The sequence below is a fragment of the Mustela nivalis genome (genome assembly GCF_964662115.1).
Source record: "Mustela nivalis genome assembly, chromosome: 15".
Taxonomy (NCBI): Eukaryota; Metazoa; Chordata; class Mammalia; order Carnivora; family Mustelidae; genus Mustela; species Mustela nivalis.
This window is the reverse complement of record NC_139034.1, coordinates 29,593,588-29,610,548: the sequence shown is the minus strand read 5'-3', so window position 1 is coordinate 29,610,548 and position 16,961 is coordinate 29,593,588. Positions and strand designations below refer to the sequence as shown.

The 16,961-nt window shown below is 39.8% G+C and overlaps 1 protein-coding gene across 16 annotated transcripts in view; it reads right to left on the bottom strand.

The window, feature by feature from the left end:
• Positions 1–16,961, bottom strand: part of CAB39L (calcium binding protein 39 like) — a 121,843-nt gene that overhangs the window by 3,998 nt on the left and 100,884 nt on the right. For all 16 annotated transcript variants that reach the window (XM_082701548.1, XM_082701556.1, XM_082701547.1 and 13 more), the window contains one exon: positions 8,936–9,079. In XM_082701548.1, coding sequence (XP_082557674.1) covers positions 8,936–9,079 — 144 coding nt within the window. The remainder of the gene's footprint in view (positions 1–8,935; positions 9,080–16,961) is intronic.

Below are 16,961 nucleotides of genomic sequence, written 5' to 3'. Positions count from 1 at the left end.
AGAAAACTAGAGACCAATATCCTTTATGAATAAAGATGTAAAAATCTTCCCTAAGATACAAGCAGCCTGAATCTAACATCATATTAAAGTAAGTATATGCCATCAACAAATGGAATTCTAGAAATATAAAGGAGATTCAACATAGTAAAATCAATCAATATAATACACCATATGTATGCGGTTGAACTGTGTCCCCTCAAAAATATGAATGTTTAAGTCCTAATCCTTGGAACTTTAAATATGACCTTATTACAAGCATAATCAAATCCAGATGAGGTCATACTAGATTGCGGTGGGTCCTAATTCAATCCTTATAAGAAGAAGAAAATTAGGACAAAGAGACACATGGGGATGCACAGTTGTAAAGATGAAGATGAAGACAGATATTGCAGTTACGAATCCAAGGAATCCCACAGATTGCTGGCAATCACCAGAAGCTAGGAGGTAAGCATAGAACAGATTTTCGGGATGAACCCAAAAGGACCAAAAGGACCCAAAGGACCCACCCCTTCTGAGACAATAAACTTCTGTTGTCTTAACCCATTCAGTCTATGTCTTAACCCATTCAGTCTATGTCTTAACCCATTCAGTCTATGTCTTAACCCATTCAGTCTATGTCTTAACCCATTCAGTCTTTGTTCTGGCAGCTCCAGGCAACTGATATCTACCTCACACTGGAAACAAAAATTAACTCATAATCAATCTAAGACCTTAATATAGGAGCTAATAAAACTTTCAAAGGAAAATATAGGGCTCTCTATCTTCATGACCTTGGATTCGGCAATGGTTTCTTAGCTATGACATCAAAAGCATGAACAACAAAAGAAAAAAAAACAGATAAACTGAACATCAAAATGTAAAACTTTTGTGTATCAAAGGACATTATCAAGAGAGTGAAAAGACAGCACACAGCATGAGAGAAAATATTTGTAAGTCATATGTATGATCAATGCCTAGTATCTAGAATATATAAAGACCCCTTACAATTCAACAACAACGAAAACTTTTTAAAAAGGGGTAAAGAACTTGAACAGACATTTCTCCAAAGAAGATATGTAAACGGACAATAAGCACAGGAAAAAATGCTCAACATCATTAGTCATTAGGGAAATGCAAATCAAAACCATAACAAAGTGTCACTTCGCAGGCACTAGGATGACTACAATAAAAAAAAACCTGAAAACAACACATACTGGTAAGGAAGGGGAGAAATTGGAACCCTGTACAATTACACTGCTGGTGGGTGTGTAAAATGGTGCACCCTCTGTGGTAAACAATCTGTCAGTACCTCAATAAATTACACATTTAATTACCATAAGACTAAAAGTTCCATTCCAAAGTATGGATTAAACTGTGGATTAAGATAATTGAAAAACTCTGTTCAAATAAGAACTTGTACACAAATGTTTGTAGCAGCACTGTTCACAACAGCCAAAAGTCCATGAACTGATGAACAAATTGTGGCATATCCATACAATGTAATACTATTCAGCCGTAAAACTGATTGAAATATTGATCATATTACAACATGGGTGAACCTTAAAAACATGTTAAAGAAAGCAGACTCAAGAGGCTATACAGTATAATTCTATTAATATGAAATACCCAGGAGAGGCAAATCCATTGAGACCAAAAGCAGATTAGGAGATGCCAAAGGCTTGGGGTATGGGAAAACAAGGAGTAACTGCCTAATGGATACAGCTTTTGGGTGAGGAATATGTTCTAGAAGTAGATAGTGATGATAGTCATGTACCACTGTAAATATGCTATATGCCGCTGAACTGTACACTTTAAAATGGTTAGAATGGTGAAGTTTAGGTTACTACAGTACAGTAAAATTGTTATTTATATATGTTTTTAAAACATATATTTTTTTATTTAAAACCTGACTGGTTTACATTGTTAGAGTGCCTGACCTTTATATCATACCTATCAGTAGTACGTCAGAAGAGCCTTTTCTGAAGCCAAATTCGTGGGTCCTGTGGTTACTGTTTGTTTACAAGGGAGCTGCTGTGAAGTTTTAGGTAGAAATTGTCTGGCATTTTGTGGTAATTCTATAAATAACTCATAACAGTCTTTCTTTCTAAAAAAAAAATTAAATATATTGGACAAACTAAGCTTCTCTGTTTCAATCCAAAATAAATGTGAAATGTGGAAGAGTTTGGAGTCAGGCGTCATTGGATTGACTACACTGAATCCCCATACTGTACCCCTAACAAATGTTAAATTTGTTTTCTGGTTTTAAAATTTTCTTATTTTAATTCTTCATGGCTCTTGAACTGTGCTGCCTCTAAAGAGAGTTGTTGATTAGAGGCATGAGGCATCAGTGCTCAGTACCCTGGGGTGGGGGTGGGGGGAGGGGGGAAAGGGTTGGGCTGACTGCCCCAGTGAAGGCTGGAGATGAACCAGTACCATAAGGAATGCACTTCTGCATCAAGGTAGGATGAACCAAATCTTCTGAATATCATGTCCAGAATAGGGAGTTTCTTGGTTTTTTTCTCTGCTGGACACTTTTTCTTTCTTCCTGTTTTTTTAATGGCTATTTTCAATCCATCCCCCAAACAAGTTAAACAAATGGAACTACCTGTGGCTTCTCTTTGTACAGTGTGGTCTTATTGGCTGTATCCCTTAATCTAAACATATTTCAGAAATATGACTTATGGAGTTCTCAAGCATGGTTAGAGAAAGGCAAATACCATGACCACAACTCAAATATTTTTAACTTAGAAAACTACGAATACTTTGCTCGCTATTTTAAACCTGAATGTTTTTTATGAAAGAGTAAAAAACAAAACAAAACAAAACAAAAAAGAAGCATGTCTTACACACACATTCATTCATTTCATTCAAATTCTATTTTGTCAAGAGGGATGTGCACTCTAGACAAGACATTGGAAGGCCCGTTTTCCGCTTTGTTTACCTTACTGTTTGTGAGGCATGCTGTAAGCCTAGAATGCCTTGTACTTGGATTTGAAACTGGGACTCCCATGACCGTTACATGGAAGTAACTAAAAGCAAAATTTCATTCCACTGAAGTATAAAATAGGGCCTTTTCTTTCTAAAGGCTCACCCTCTTGAATGAATACGAGCTTGAGCAATATAATGTTTAGAATATCTTGACGTAATTCGTGCTGGTGTTGATCAGAGACAGTAATTTTTTTCCTGTTTAAGAAAGAAGGACCTGGGGTGCCTGGGTGGCTCAGTGGGTTAAGCCGCTGCCTTCGGCTCGGGTCATGATCTCAGGGTCCTGGGATCGAGTCCCGCATCGGGCTCTCTGCTCAGCAGGGAGCCTGCTTCCTCCTCTCCTCTCTCTGCCTGCCTCTCCGTCTACTTGTGATTCCTCTCTGTCAAATAAATAAATAAAATCTTAAAAAAAAAAAAAAAAAGAAAGAAAGAAGGACCTGATTCCTACCCCTGCAAGCTGGCTGATATCTGTGAGCCCCAGTGAGCCCACAACAGGACCAGACCAGGCCCTACCACCTGGGCAGGGAGGAACAAAAACCCTGGGAAGGAAGGGAGGATGCAGGAGGAGAGCAGGCCGATGCTTCAGGATGCTCTAAACATCTCCAGCATCTCCTGAGATCCTCCTCCTCCTCAGGCCACCGTCCTTATCATCACCCTGACTAGGAAAGTGACACATGTAGAAAACTAGGAAAACAGAGAAAAAGAGACACAAAGAAGAAAGAAAAAAAAAATCTCTTAAATAATTCCTCCACCCAAAGATAACCACAGTGAACATTTGGTGTATATCCTTTTATTCTGTGCATATAGTTATATGTAAATATACTTTAAACAAAACTGGGCTTGCATTGTGTACACAGTGGTTTGTAAACTGCTTTTTCACTTAATATGTTCTTAATATTTACAGCTTCTTCTTACATTAAAGGGGCCAATCACCATTTAAAGGGTAGTCAGGGCTGTAATAATAGACATTATTGTTCTGACAACTGCTTTGGCATTTTGGAATCCAAGTCTTTGGGATCTACAAATTGCACACAGCTGTGGATTACATATGAAACTACAAATTTAATCCAAAATTACACGGAAAAGCCACTTTTAAAAATGTCTTATCTAATAGTATTCACATTTCCTATTATAAATATTACTATCTTAATTTTCCTATATCTTTTAAACTAAGCAATAATATAAATATGCAGCCTCAGGATGATCAAACCAAACTCTGAGTCATATATTAATATACTTTTTGGTGATGTTGATAAAGTTGGTCACTAAAACCCATTACAAACCTTTCTATAGATAAACATAGGCTTTATTATTTTATGAATTTTTATTTTTATTTTCTTTTTAAATATTTTATTTATTTATTTATTTGACAGAGATCACAAGTAGGCAGAGAGGCAGGCAGAGAGGGGGGAAGCAGGCTTCTTGCTCAGCAGGAAGCCCAATGTGGGGCTCAATCCCAGGACCCTGGGATCATGACCTGAGCCAAATGCAGAGGCTTAACCCACTGAGCCACTCAGATACTCCTATTTTATGAATTTTTAAAGTATTTTAAAAAGTAGAAAAGAGAGGTGAAGTCAGGTTTCACTTTTTCTCCTCCACTACTCAGTGAAATAAAGGGAAAAAAAGAATTCAGATAAAGGCATGCCGCCATTGAGCACTCTTAATGATGAAACATTAAGTTGATATGAATACTTTTTCCCTGTCTGTTAACATTTTTTAGAAAAAATTACTAATATTATATCAGCTTAAAGCTGATTCCTAAATTTACCTGGCTCAACGGTTTTCTCCGTCAGTAGACTTAGATTTGGTATATCGTGACTGGAGAGGTTCGCCTGCTGAAAAAACAGGTCCTTAAGGAAGTGGGTAAGGAAGCAGGATGGTTAGGCTTTCACCCAATTAATTTGTAATTCTGCATTCTTTTCAGTAAGACCACAGGGAAATGATTCTCAACTAGGATGTTTCTTGTTCTGTATCTTTTTTTAAGGTGAATTGTCAAACCGGCCATTGTATTTTGGAAAGGGTGAGGTTGGAGCTTCTTGTTTTCATGGAAAGACCTATTGCAGCCAACTGCGAGGATCTGAGAGACGGAGTAGTACACTCAGGAATATTTCTGTCCCGCCCATGCCTGAGTTCCAGCAGTTCTTTTTTTTTTTTTAAGATTTTATTTTTTTTTTTAAGATTTTATTTATTTATTTGACAGAGAGATCACAAGTAGGCAGAGAGGCAGGGTGAAGGGTGAGAAGCAGGCCCCCTGCTGAGCAGAGAGCCCGATGTGGGGCTCTGTCAGAGGATGCTGGGATCATGACCTGAGCCAAAGGCAGAGGCTTAACCCACTGAGCCACCCAGGTGCCCCAGTTCCAGCAGTTCTAAGAGATGAGCCAAAAGGTGCAGACCACCCCATCCCCAAGGATGGTAGGAAGTAGCATCATGGTCTTTGCTATGAAGGAAGTTAACAGAGAAAGGAAAGGGAGCTCGGCTCATAGCTGATAGTTGAGTTCCTATCAGACACATCTCTGGAAAAGCCAGGATCACAGAGACAAAGGTCTCATAGAACTTAGTATCTTAGAACCAGACTACTGACTTGAATGTACCTCTTGCACTTTACAAATGAGGAAACAGATCCAGATGGATTTGCCCAAAGTCACTGGTGGCAACTAGGCCAGAACGAAGACCCAGGTTTCTTGGCTTCCATCCAGTTCTTTCCCACCACACCATCCTGCTTGTCCACAGCACAAAAAAACCATGAAATGGTATCTCATTCAATTCCTTGAAGTTACCAGCAAGCTAATGAAAATAATCTGGCAAAGACATTTTTAGCAGTGTGTTCCACAGTTTTTGCACCTTATGGAAGGTGTTTTTTGGGGGGGGCGGAGAACAACTATTAATACACAACTGTGAAAAAAAAAAACCTCTAGGACTCATTACTTTTTCTAAATAACAAAATATTGTATTTGGCAAGTGAACAATTCAGTTTATACTTTGGTGGTGGAAACATAGGGTACACGGTAGGCCCAGTTCATACACATACAAGTAAACAAGTGGTCAGCTATTTTTAAATGCACCTATTCTGTCCAGTGATTAGAGGATCCAAATTCTGAGGACGGAAGTAGGTTATTTCTCTTTGACCACCCACTGAATACTTCCATAATACTGCATTTTGAACAAAATTAAATGAAGCTTGTTCTCATCTAGGAGGATATATTAAAATTTCATGGGAGCTGAAGGACATGACACACAGCCTTCTATAATTTCTTGGGTCAGAGAGTTCTTGAGAGGGTTTATCATTCCTACTGTGTAGACATCTTCCAGTGCCAAAGCCATCAATTTGTGTTTCTTCTGATTTGTATTTATTTTGTATGAAATAACTCTGACATAGAGCAGAGTATAACAAAACATATCAGACTCGTGTTCCCACTATGTGCTCTATCAAAATCTAAAATTTTGCCATACTTGCCTTCAGAATTTTAAAAAATATTTTATTTATTTATTTGACAGATAGAGATCACAAGTAGGCAGAGAGGCAGGCAGAGGGGGGGGAAGCAGGCTCCCCGCTGAGCAGAGAGCCCGATGCACCTGAGGCGAAGGCAGAGGCTTAACACAATGAGCCACCCAGGTGCCCCTTGCCTTATTTTTTAATAAAATAAAACACTACAGATGTAATTGGAAGCTATTGTCTCCTCTTCATGATGCCATCCTCCTCCCTATCCTTCCTTGCTGAGGTGACTGCTGTCCTAAATTTGCTATTTACCAACCTCATACAGGCTATTAGACTATAACTGCATAAGTCTGAATCCATATATAGTGCTGTTTTGCATGTTTTCAAACTTTAAATGAATAACATCTTTTTTCACATTTGTTTCTTCCACTTGATGTCTGGGATTTGCCCACATTGATCTATATAACTCAATTAATTTTAACCCATTACTACATGTTACTCTACGAATATAACACAATTTATTTTCCCCATCTCCTGTTGATGACCATTTGTGTTTTTTTCCTCATTTTACACTATTCTAAACAATGTTGTGATAAACATTTTTGCGCACGATTCCTTGTGCACATGTAGAAGAGTATCTCTAAAAAATTGCTGAGGGGGCACTTGTGTGGTTCAGTCAGTTAAGTGTCTGACTCTTAATCTCAGCTCAGGTCTTAATCTCAGGGTCATGAGTTCAAGCCCTGCATTGGGCTCCCTGCTGGGTGTGGAGCCTACTTAAAAAAAAAAAAAAAATTGCTGAGAGATGAGATTTCAGGATTGAAGGATAGGTATACCTTCAGTTATTTTACTAAATTGCTCTTCAAAGTGGTTGTACCAACTTATAGTATATAGACAGCCCTCCAACCTTTCCAATAATTTTTTGTCAGACTTAAAACATTTTACCATTAAAGAATTTACCAAAGAATGTAAAATAATACCTCATTGATATTTCAATGGCAATTGCCAGTGTTACTTAGTAGGATGATCATCTTCCCCTACTTATCTTTCAGTTTCCCTCATCTGTAAATGACCAACTTGCCTCCTTTGCCCACTTTTCTATTGAATTCTTTCTCTGAATGATTTGTTAGTTATATGTATCACATTCTGTCCCGTCTTTTCACTTTGCTTATTCTGTCTTTTTTTTTTTTTAAGATTTTATTTTTTTATCAGAGAGAGAGGGGGAGAGAGCGAGCACAGGCAGACAGAATGGCAGGCAGAGGCAGAGGGAGAAGCAGGCTCCCTGCCGAGCAAGGAGCCCGATGTGGGACTCCATCCCAGGACACTGGGACCATGACCTGAGCTGAAGGCAGCTGCCCAACCAACTGAGCCACCCAGGTGTCCCTTATTCTGTCTTTTTGAACAGAAGTTCTAAATTTGATGTAGTTAACTAAATACTTCCTATTATGTTTTGTGGCCACAGCTAATCTTAGGCCATTGTTCTACCACACAAATTTTAGAATCAGCTTGTCAAGGGCCAGGAGAAGTCCTGTTGGGATTTTGAACATCATTGAATGGAATTTATAAGTTAATTTGGTATTTGAATTGCTCTAGTGACTCTCTGGACAATACAGACCTGGTAGATGAAAGATGGACTAAAACAAAATTTTTTTATTAACCTCTCAAAGCAACAATTATATACCTTAGAAACTGCCATGTCTCTCCCATTTACAGATTTAAAAATTCAGTCACTGAGTAGACATTATAAATACCCCAAAAAAGCCTGGGATTCTCCTCTTAATTCTATTCCAGATATCTATCCTAAGAAAATAATCCTAAATATGGAAAAAAAAAAAAAAAACCCAGCTGGATATAGAAAATGCTCATTATGGCATTCCTCTCAGTAGGAAAAAAAATGGAAATAACCTAAATATAAAAAAACAGAAATGTTTAAGTAAACTAGAGTAAACAAACCCAATGATTAACTGGGCCAATAAAACTCCCGGCTCTAAAACCCATACATAACAATAATGGATTAGTGTTCACTTCTGGCAAAGCATTAAGTGATAAAATTAAGATATCAATTTTGTGTACCATGTGAATACAGCTCCAGAAGAAACCGGTGTTATGGGGAGCTACTTTCCATTCACAGCAAAATACACTTAAAAAATATTTCTAAACAAGTAATAAAAGGGAGCAGTACCCTGGTATTTTTTCAGTGCTTCATTTAAGGCTCAAAGAAACACTTAAGGCAGAAAGCGAAGCATTCAAACTCCAACACTCGGGATTTGGATTCGGGCTCGATCGCTGATTATTTTAGTAACTTTTGGGAAACAGTATCCACCTATTTTCTCAGTGGAAAAAAATGAAAATATTTAGAGATAGGGATTAGAAACAAATGGGCATTCATTAAAATAACTCTAAAATTTCGTCCAAGTCATGCAAAATGGAAAGACTGCCTATTTCATTTTCTCTCAAGTATAAAGGAGTAAACAGCAGGGAGTTTGCCACTGGAAAGCGAAAAAAACAAATGCCCTGGTTATTTCTGCGGCACTTTACCTTAAAGACATGGAAGGCTTCAAACTGAATGTTGGGACTTTTATCTCGAAGGAGGTTCATCATCAGTTTGAGGTTCTCTGGCTTGCTGATGTACTTTGTCATAATGGCAAAGTTGTGTCGGTCCAGGATCAGCTCACCTAACAGCTACAAAAACAAAAAACAAGAAACAAAGAAACAAACAAAAAAAACCCAAAATCAAAGATATAATCTATGTGAAAATCATCTGATTCAAAATCTATCGCACTTCTCTATGAAAAGCAAACTATAGATGTGGTTAGGAATGTTGATGTGAAAAAAAATGAAGAGGCCTTAAGTGCATCTTAGCATTTAGCACAGGCATGAAAGGCGTAATTATTATTGTTATTTTAAGCTTTTCACACAGCTTTGCTAAAGTTGGTGATTAATGCATTTCTGAGTTTTTTTTAAAAGCCAGTCATTGCTGCAGCTTAAAAAAGCTCTCTTTGTAGCTCTCACCCAGAGCTAGCCAGAAACGAATTTATTATTTTCATTGCTCACTTTAATCTTGCTTCCCAGCACTTCATTGCTTCTTAGGCATTATGGTAGAATAAGAAAGAATAGCCAAATTAATTCTACAGTTATACCTCCCTTCCCTGAATAAATGTACTCTAGTAGCTCACTGGGGAAAACAGGTTATGTCAAGTGAGTCTTACCTTCCCCTTAACTTTTGTTACAAAACCAGCTAAATAGCGGGGGGGGGGGGGGGGGGGGGCATTAACCCTGAATCCATATTAAGCAAGTTTTTTTAAAAGAGTAAAACAAAACATTTTCTGATGACAAATTGATAGCTCCCTCCAAATGCAGCATTATTCCATGTTATGAGCTGAATGTCTGTGCCTCCCTAAAATCTACATGCTGAAATCCTAACCCCAAATGTGAAGGTATTGGGAGGTAGGACCTCTGGAAAGGAAGGATAGCAGGAATGGGACAGGTGTTCTTATCAAAGATACCCAGAGAGCTCTCTTACTGCCAGCACCTTGATCTTGGATTGCATAGCCTCCAAAACTATGAAAAATAAATGTTGCTTAAGCCACCCAGTCTGTGGCATTTTTGTTATAGCAGCATAAACAGACCAAGACAATTTAAAACAAAATAAAAATATCCAAGAGTAGTCTTCAACTAGGAGCACAGTTGACCGCTCTTTACTCATAAACTTTTATTCTCATACAGGGGTAGCAATTCCTAAAACATCAGCAACAAGGCAGCTGAAATGTACCCTTCACAAAGTTTTGTATATGATCGACTTATTTCGAATTCTATTCACCAGACTTTTTCTGGAAGCCTCATGGTACTGACACTTACAGAAATCCTGGATGGGTGAAGAAAACACATGGAACTATGGGCTGGCTGTCTATCACAATACAGTCCAGCAACAGAACCCAAGAGGTGTGCATGTAGTGGGGTGTGTGTGTGTGTGTGAGTGTGTTTGGCTGCCAGTAAACAACGACCTTGCCTGTGATGCATCTTTTGTCTATTTAACAAATAAGAACTGCATACCTTAAGGTTATGTTAGTGCACAAAAATAATGGTTGTTAATTATAAGACATAATGACCATGTTGGATGTTAGCTGGTTAGTCTCAAACACGGGACAGTAGTCATGTAAACTGATCATCTTCATTTTCCTTAATCTCTCTGCAGCATCTAAAGCTAACTGAACACTCTCCTGGAAACTTTTTTGCTCTTGGTTTCAAGGCCGCTGCATTCTTCTGGTTTCTTATCTCTTGCAGCTTGTTCCTTTGCTCCTGTGTTACTGTTCTCCTTCCTTCTGCTCTATACATGCAGGCATTTTCCAAGTGGTATACGTGAATCTCTGATCTTTCTTCTCTCTCCAGTTTCATCTATGCCCCTGGCTTCAACTGTAACATCTAGGGAGATGTCTCCCAAACCTACCCTCGGAGTCTCAGTTTCTTTCCTGAGGTCTATACCAATGCTTCTAACTGCCCATCTGGTGGCCCAGTGGATCGCTTTGCTGGCCAGTCACACTTGGCATCTCTGAAACCAGTTCCTTCCCCTCTTTGTTAACGACGCCATGGCCAGCCAGGCTCCTCGGGAAGAGCTGAAATCTTCCTTGGCTCCTTCTTTCCCTTGCATCAAATCTACATCCAAGGTCTGCCAATTTTCTGTTTGTAAATGTCTCCAGCATTCTTCCTTCTGCTTTTATTGCCAGTGCCCTCTTTGCAGCCCCCATTGCCTCTCACCTGCTCCTGGGCAAGCGCGCTGAACGGTCCCTTCTCCAGGCTAGACCCAACCCAATCCCTCCCGCTTGTTGTGCCAAACGCACCTTCCTGAAGCTCAGTCCTATTCATGTTACTAATTCCACCGAGGGAGAGCACGAATAAACAAATGAGTCCCTGGATGCCTATGGATTCAGGGGAGAAAATTAAACTCCTTAAGATGGGATTCAAAGGCCTCTGTGCTCCGGAGTCACTTCTGCTTCCTTTCCTTGCAGCCCCACTTACTCCTCGTTGTTCTGCCTCTGTGGCCTCACTCTCCTTGACCCCAGTGTTTCCCTCAGCTTTATTTAGACATAATTGACAAAACTGCCTATATTTGAAGAGCACGTCATGATGATTTGAAATATATTTACATCGTGAAACACCGACCACGATCAGGTTAATTAACACATTCACCCCCTCACAGCTGCCCTTTGGTTTGGTGTGTGGTGAGAGCGCCTAAGATCTCTCAGCAAATTTCAAGCACTCAGCACAGTACTCTTCACTGTAGTCACCAGGCTGTACATGGGATCCTCAGGACTTAGTCTTCTCATACCTGAAAGTGTGAACCCACTGACCAACACCTCCCATCCCCCTGCCTCCCAGCCCCTGCGAACCACCATTCTACCCCTACTCTGTGCTCTGTTTCTCCCCAGCTGTCCTCACTCTGCCTTACAGTACAGACTTACTCGCCTCTTTGGAACATAAGCTCCGTGTGGACGCGTACGAACTCTTGTTTGTGTTTGTCCCCTTTACAGCTTAACTATGTGATGTGTGTGAGTGCTGCTGGGGAAATAAAGTCCACAAAATGCAGAGAAGAAAGAAAGCAGTTCGATGATTGAATAAGCATATTCGCAACACAACATTATAGGTGATCTGTGCAAAAGACATTAGGAAGACAGATAAAACTCCACCTGATTTATATGGCCAAGCAGCCACGATCCCCTACATACGTGTCTTCTCAAGAGGAAAGGTAAACCATTCCCCGTCGGAGGGCTTGACAGTGCCTTTCGCTATGCACCCCTCACAGTTCCCTCTGACCCACCTGGCCGCTAAGGAAGCTATTTGTTTTAGCTAATTGCCTTTATTCAGGTAATGAAGAGAATCATAAAACTCTTAGGTCTCTGACAAGCAAATGGTTACAGCTCAGAGAGAAGCACCAAGGGTAATTTCCCCAATGACATCGGGGACACAGGCGTGCCACCTTCCTACACGTTTACATGTCAGCAGGATGGCTCCCAGACTCTCAAAAAAAGACCCAGCCATTTTTGGTTGTAAAGCTGACAGGATTTATATACCCACATAAGATTTACATGGGCATTTATATAGCTATGCTTCATTGCAGATATAAATCTGTATATCTACCTACAGATTCTATATTGATATAAAGATATTTTTATACAAAACATATATAGAAATCAAATATAATACATATCACATGTATACAAATACATATATAGTACACACATAAACATATCAAAAGGTCTTTCAACAATACATTGCATTAAAAAAATTTACCCTTAAAATTTGTGCAAACACACACACACTCAAGAATTTGCTGAAGTGACATTTATAAGTTAAATTCAGATTAAGTTAAGTCACTTTAATTTTTATTACAAAGGGATGCTTACATGTAAGTTTTATCCAATCTGTCCTTTGCTAATATAATTTCACTACTTTTCTAAAACAATCGTGTTAAATCATTTGACCAACACTGACTCTTTTAGCCATTAAATGTTAATCTATTTTAATTAATACTGACAATGACAAAATGCTGCATTTCATCTTAATACAATGCATTTAAGATGATAAAATGGAAAAAATTGTTTTTAGTTCTCTATATTAGATTTTATAGGCTTCAATATTACAGAGTAAAGCCAAGCACAGCAAGTAGAAATAATGAGGTTTTTTTAAACTTAGTGTTTCAATGAAATTGACCAGAGCCAGAAACAACCCCCCAAATTCTACCAGGCTTCTTTTGATTTACAATCTTTCTTGCTAGTAATTAAATGGCTTTGAATATAGTAAGAAATAAATTCCTAAGCTCTGTCATGTGAGGGGAAGGAATTTCTCTGTTAATCATTTTTTATTGACATCAGGAATCTAAGCATCCCAAGGTAGTTCAGGAAAATTTAGAATATGATTATCAAAAGACAGCGGGAAGCAAGGGGAGTCAGAAAATAGCCTAGCTTTAAGACAGCTTATCACTTACAGAATACTGTAAGTATGCTCTTAAAAGAATCTAAACTCTCTTATTTTCTAAAATGATGAAACATCTACGTATAAAATATTACAGAATTCAGAGATATAAACATGGCTGGGTCAAAACAGAACATACTGCTACCATAGACCTAATTCTCAAAAGGAAAAGCCAACAGTGCACCAGCAGAGCTCTCCAAAACAACATTTTTCTATTAAGGACAGGAGTACACAACTCTCTCCTTGAATACAGGGAAATAAGACCATTTTAGTGATGTCTCTGCCTATAATCTAGCATTCAAAGAAGCCAAATCTTTAGTACCCATTTTAACAATTTCTACATTCTTAGATATCCTTCATCTGTCTTTTACTAGTTTCCTTTGGTGTCCAACCAGTGTTCGGTTTTACCTCACTGCAAATAAAATATTTGTGAGACATGCCACTGTAAAAGATTTTAGGCAAGAGTAGCAGCCAATATAGTATATCTGGGTGGATTAGCAAAGAACAGGAAAGAGGCCTTCTGAGTGGGCTGGGGCATCCGTACATAGGGAGGAAGCACAATCAAGTGGGAAAGGAAACGTTTCAGTACGCCACGTGGACTCGGTTGCTCCTTGCCTGTGCTGCTGGGTACAGTGCGGAGGTGTCTGGCCACAGAGCCACGCGGAAAGGGGGCTGGGAAGCGGAGAGCCAGGTGGCAGCAGATAGCAGTGAGGAAGGAACCTTCTCACTGCCCTTTACTACCCACCAAATTTCGATTCCATATTGTACCAATCACACACGCGCTGAATTAACAGGCTTCTATTTTCAAGTGCGAATGCTGATGACACCCTGAGAGCAGAATGAGTGCAATGGGCACAGGAGTAGGAAGGGACGACAGCGGAACATGAAGGAAGAAGTGGGAAGAAGACCCAGGAGGGAGATGGTTAGAGGAACACCTGTTAGCTTTGTAACTTCACCTAAGGCCCTAAAGACAGTCAATCAACAGAAAAATTTCTATCACCAGTTCCTGTCACTGTTGAAAAATGGGACAAGGATAAATTCTAAAGTCTCTGACTCTCAGCTTTCTTGATCCCACTTTAGTTCCATAGCCTTAGTTCATACCAATGCTGCTACTTTGGTTCAGGACCTTATGGATTCCCACTAAAAAAGAGGGAGGATTTAGAAAACGTATGAGAGATCTCAGAGCACTGTCAGGTCTGTTTACTGTTCCGTTCCTCCTTCCCTCCGAGGGCAATGATGTCCTATAATACAGACCAGCTCCCCTGCTTTGGCTGTGCTGTAAATCCCTTCACAAATAAGGAATTCTGTTCTTCAGGTATGCAGCTGTGGCAACAGGATTCAGCCTTATCTTCAAATGCTCTTAACAAGCTTTCTGGACCTGGGAGAGCATGGCATGATGTCACTGCCTTTGTCTGAAGCTCAATCTCCTCAATCCAGGCTCCAGCAGCAAGAGCAGTGAACCCAAGGTATGTTTTCTTTTCTTTCTTTCTTTCTTCTTCTTCTTTTTTTTTTTTTTAAAGATTTGATTTATTTATTTGACACAGAGAGAGGGAGAGATCACAAGTAGGCAGAGAGGCAGGAAGAGAGAGAGGGGGAAGCAGACTCCCTGCCAAGCAGAAAGCCCCATGTGGGGCTTGATCCCAGGACCTTGAGATCATAACCTGAACTGAAGTCAGAGGCTTAACCCACTGAGCCACCCAGGTGCCTCCCAAGGTATGTTTCTCTGTAGATCACCATGTATGGCTTTCCACACAAGGGGAAACTCAATAAAGAGTGCTGAATGACTGGCTGAAATTAGCATGCTGACCCCCCACCCCCCCACCCCCTCCAGTGCGTAATGCTGGAACAGCAAGGGCACAAATTCAGGGGAAGGCAGATCACAGCTAAGGCAAAGTCAGGGGTAAAGTGAATTGATAAAAATGTCACACAAAATACACTTTGTTTATCACTTCAGTTAAAAGTGTATTCAAGGGGCACCTGGGTGGCTCAGTGGGTTAAAGCTTCTGTCTTCGGCTCAGGTCGTGATCCCAGGGTCCTGGGATCGAGCCCCACATCGGGCTCTCTGCTCAGTAGGGAGCCTGCTTCCTCTCTCTCTCTCTCTTTCTCTCTCTCTCTCTCTGCCTTTCTGCCTAGTTGTGATCTCTGTCTGTCAAACAAATAAATAAAATCTTTTTAAAAAAGTGTATTCAATATTTAGAACCAAACACATTGTTCTATGAATGTCATTATCCCAACATGTAAAACTAATATGTGATGTTTAGTAAGCCCAAAAATCATATAAGTGCTTGACAAAGCCAGTCAGTTAATACCTGCCAATAACATTCTTTGGACTATCTGGGTGGGATCTGAAGGGTAGATAGAGATGCAGCTCTAATGGACATCCCACTCCCACTGGAGCAGTCCTACCTCCTCTTGACCAAATGCCTGCTTCCAGGCACTTTTTTAGAAAATTAATTTATTTAGTTGAGGCCAGGCTGGGAGGTAGGGGAGGGAGAGAGAGTCCCAAGCAGACTCTGTACTGAGTGTGGAGCCCTGTGTGGGGCTTGATCTCAAGACCCGCAGATCATGACCTGAGCTGAAACCCAGAGTGGGACGTTCAACTGACTGTGCCACCCAGGCGCCCCCAGGAGGGAAGGCTACTCACTATGTGGCCCTACTTTGCTGGGCTGTCTGGGCTGGGGGACAGTGAACTTCTACAGGCATTTCATAGTTGATAGAATCTCCAATAGCAAATGCCATTTGTTTACACACAAACACCCCATCACCTGTCATCACTTCGTGCCCTTGTACCTTCCTTAATTGTTCTAAAATCACCTGAGAGTTATATATTTATCTTTTTTTTTTTTTAAAGATTTTATTTATTTATTTATTTGACAGAAAGAGAGATCACAAGTAGGCAGAGAGGCAGGCAGAGAGAGGAGGAAGCAGGCTCCCTGCTGAGCAGAGAGCCTGACGCGGGACTCGATCCTAGGACCCTGAGATCATGACCTGAGCAAAAGGCAGTGGCTTAACCCACTGAGCCACCCAGGCGCCCCTATTTATCTTTTTATTTATGTGTTGTTTGTTCTCCTCCAACAGAATGTGAGGTCCATTGGGGTGTGACTTAATTTTGTTCTTGGCTGTCACTGTAATGTTAGGAATAGGAGCACATAAATATTTGTTGACCAAATGGAAAGCCCTATCACTCTCCTCACCACCTCCAATAATTGATCCAACTAAGCTATTTGCAAATAATTGGGAATTGACTTTATTTTCTTTTCCAGCTGGTGATACCATCTTTTAACCTCTTTCCAAAGTCTGTTTCAGTGTAATAATACTAGCATTTTTAAAAAAGCACAGTTTTGGGTCCATGATCGAGTACCCAAATTTATTAAAGATTATTAAAGATTATTCTTTTAACACTAAGTTAATAGTCACTCTAAGAGTGAGTGACTACTTTCATATTTCAGAATCTTTGCTGGAAATACAATTTGAAAATGTCATGTTAAATGGTGGAGGTGTTAAAGATGACCTACGGTAAAACACTACCAAGAATGCTCAGAATATGAAATCCAGCAGTGCAAAATGGTTAAAAAAAAAAAAAAAGAAAGAAAGA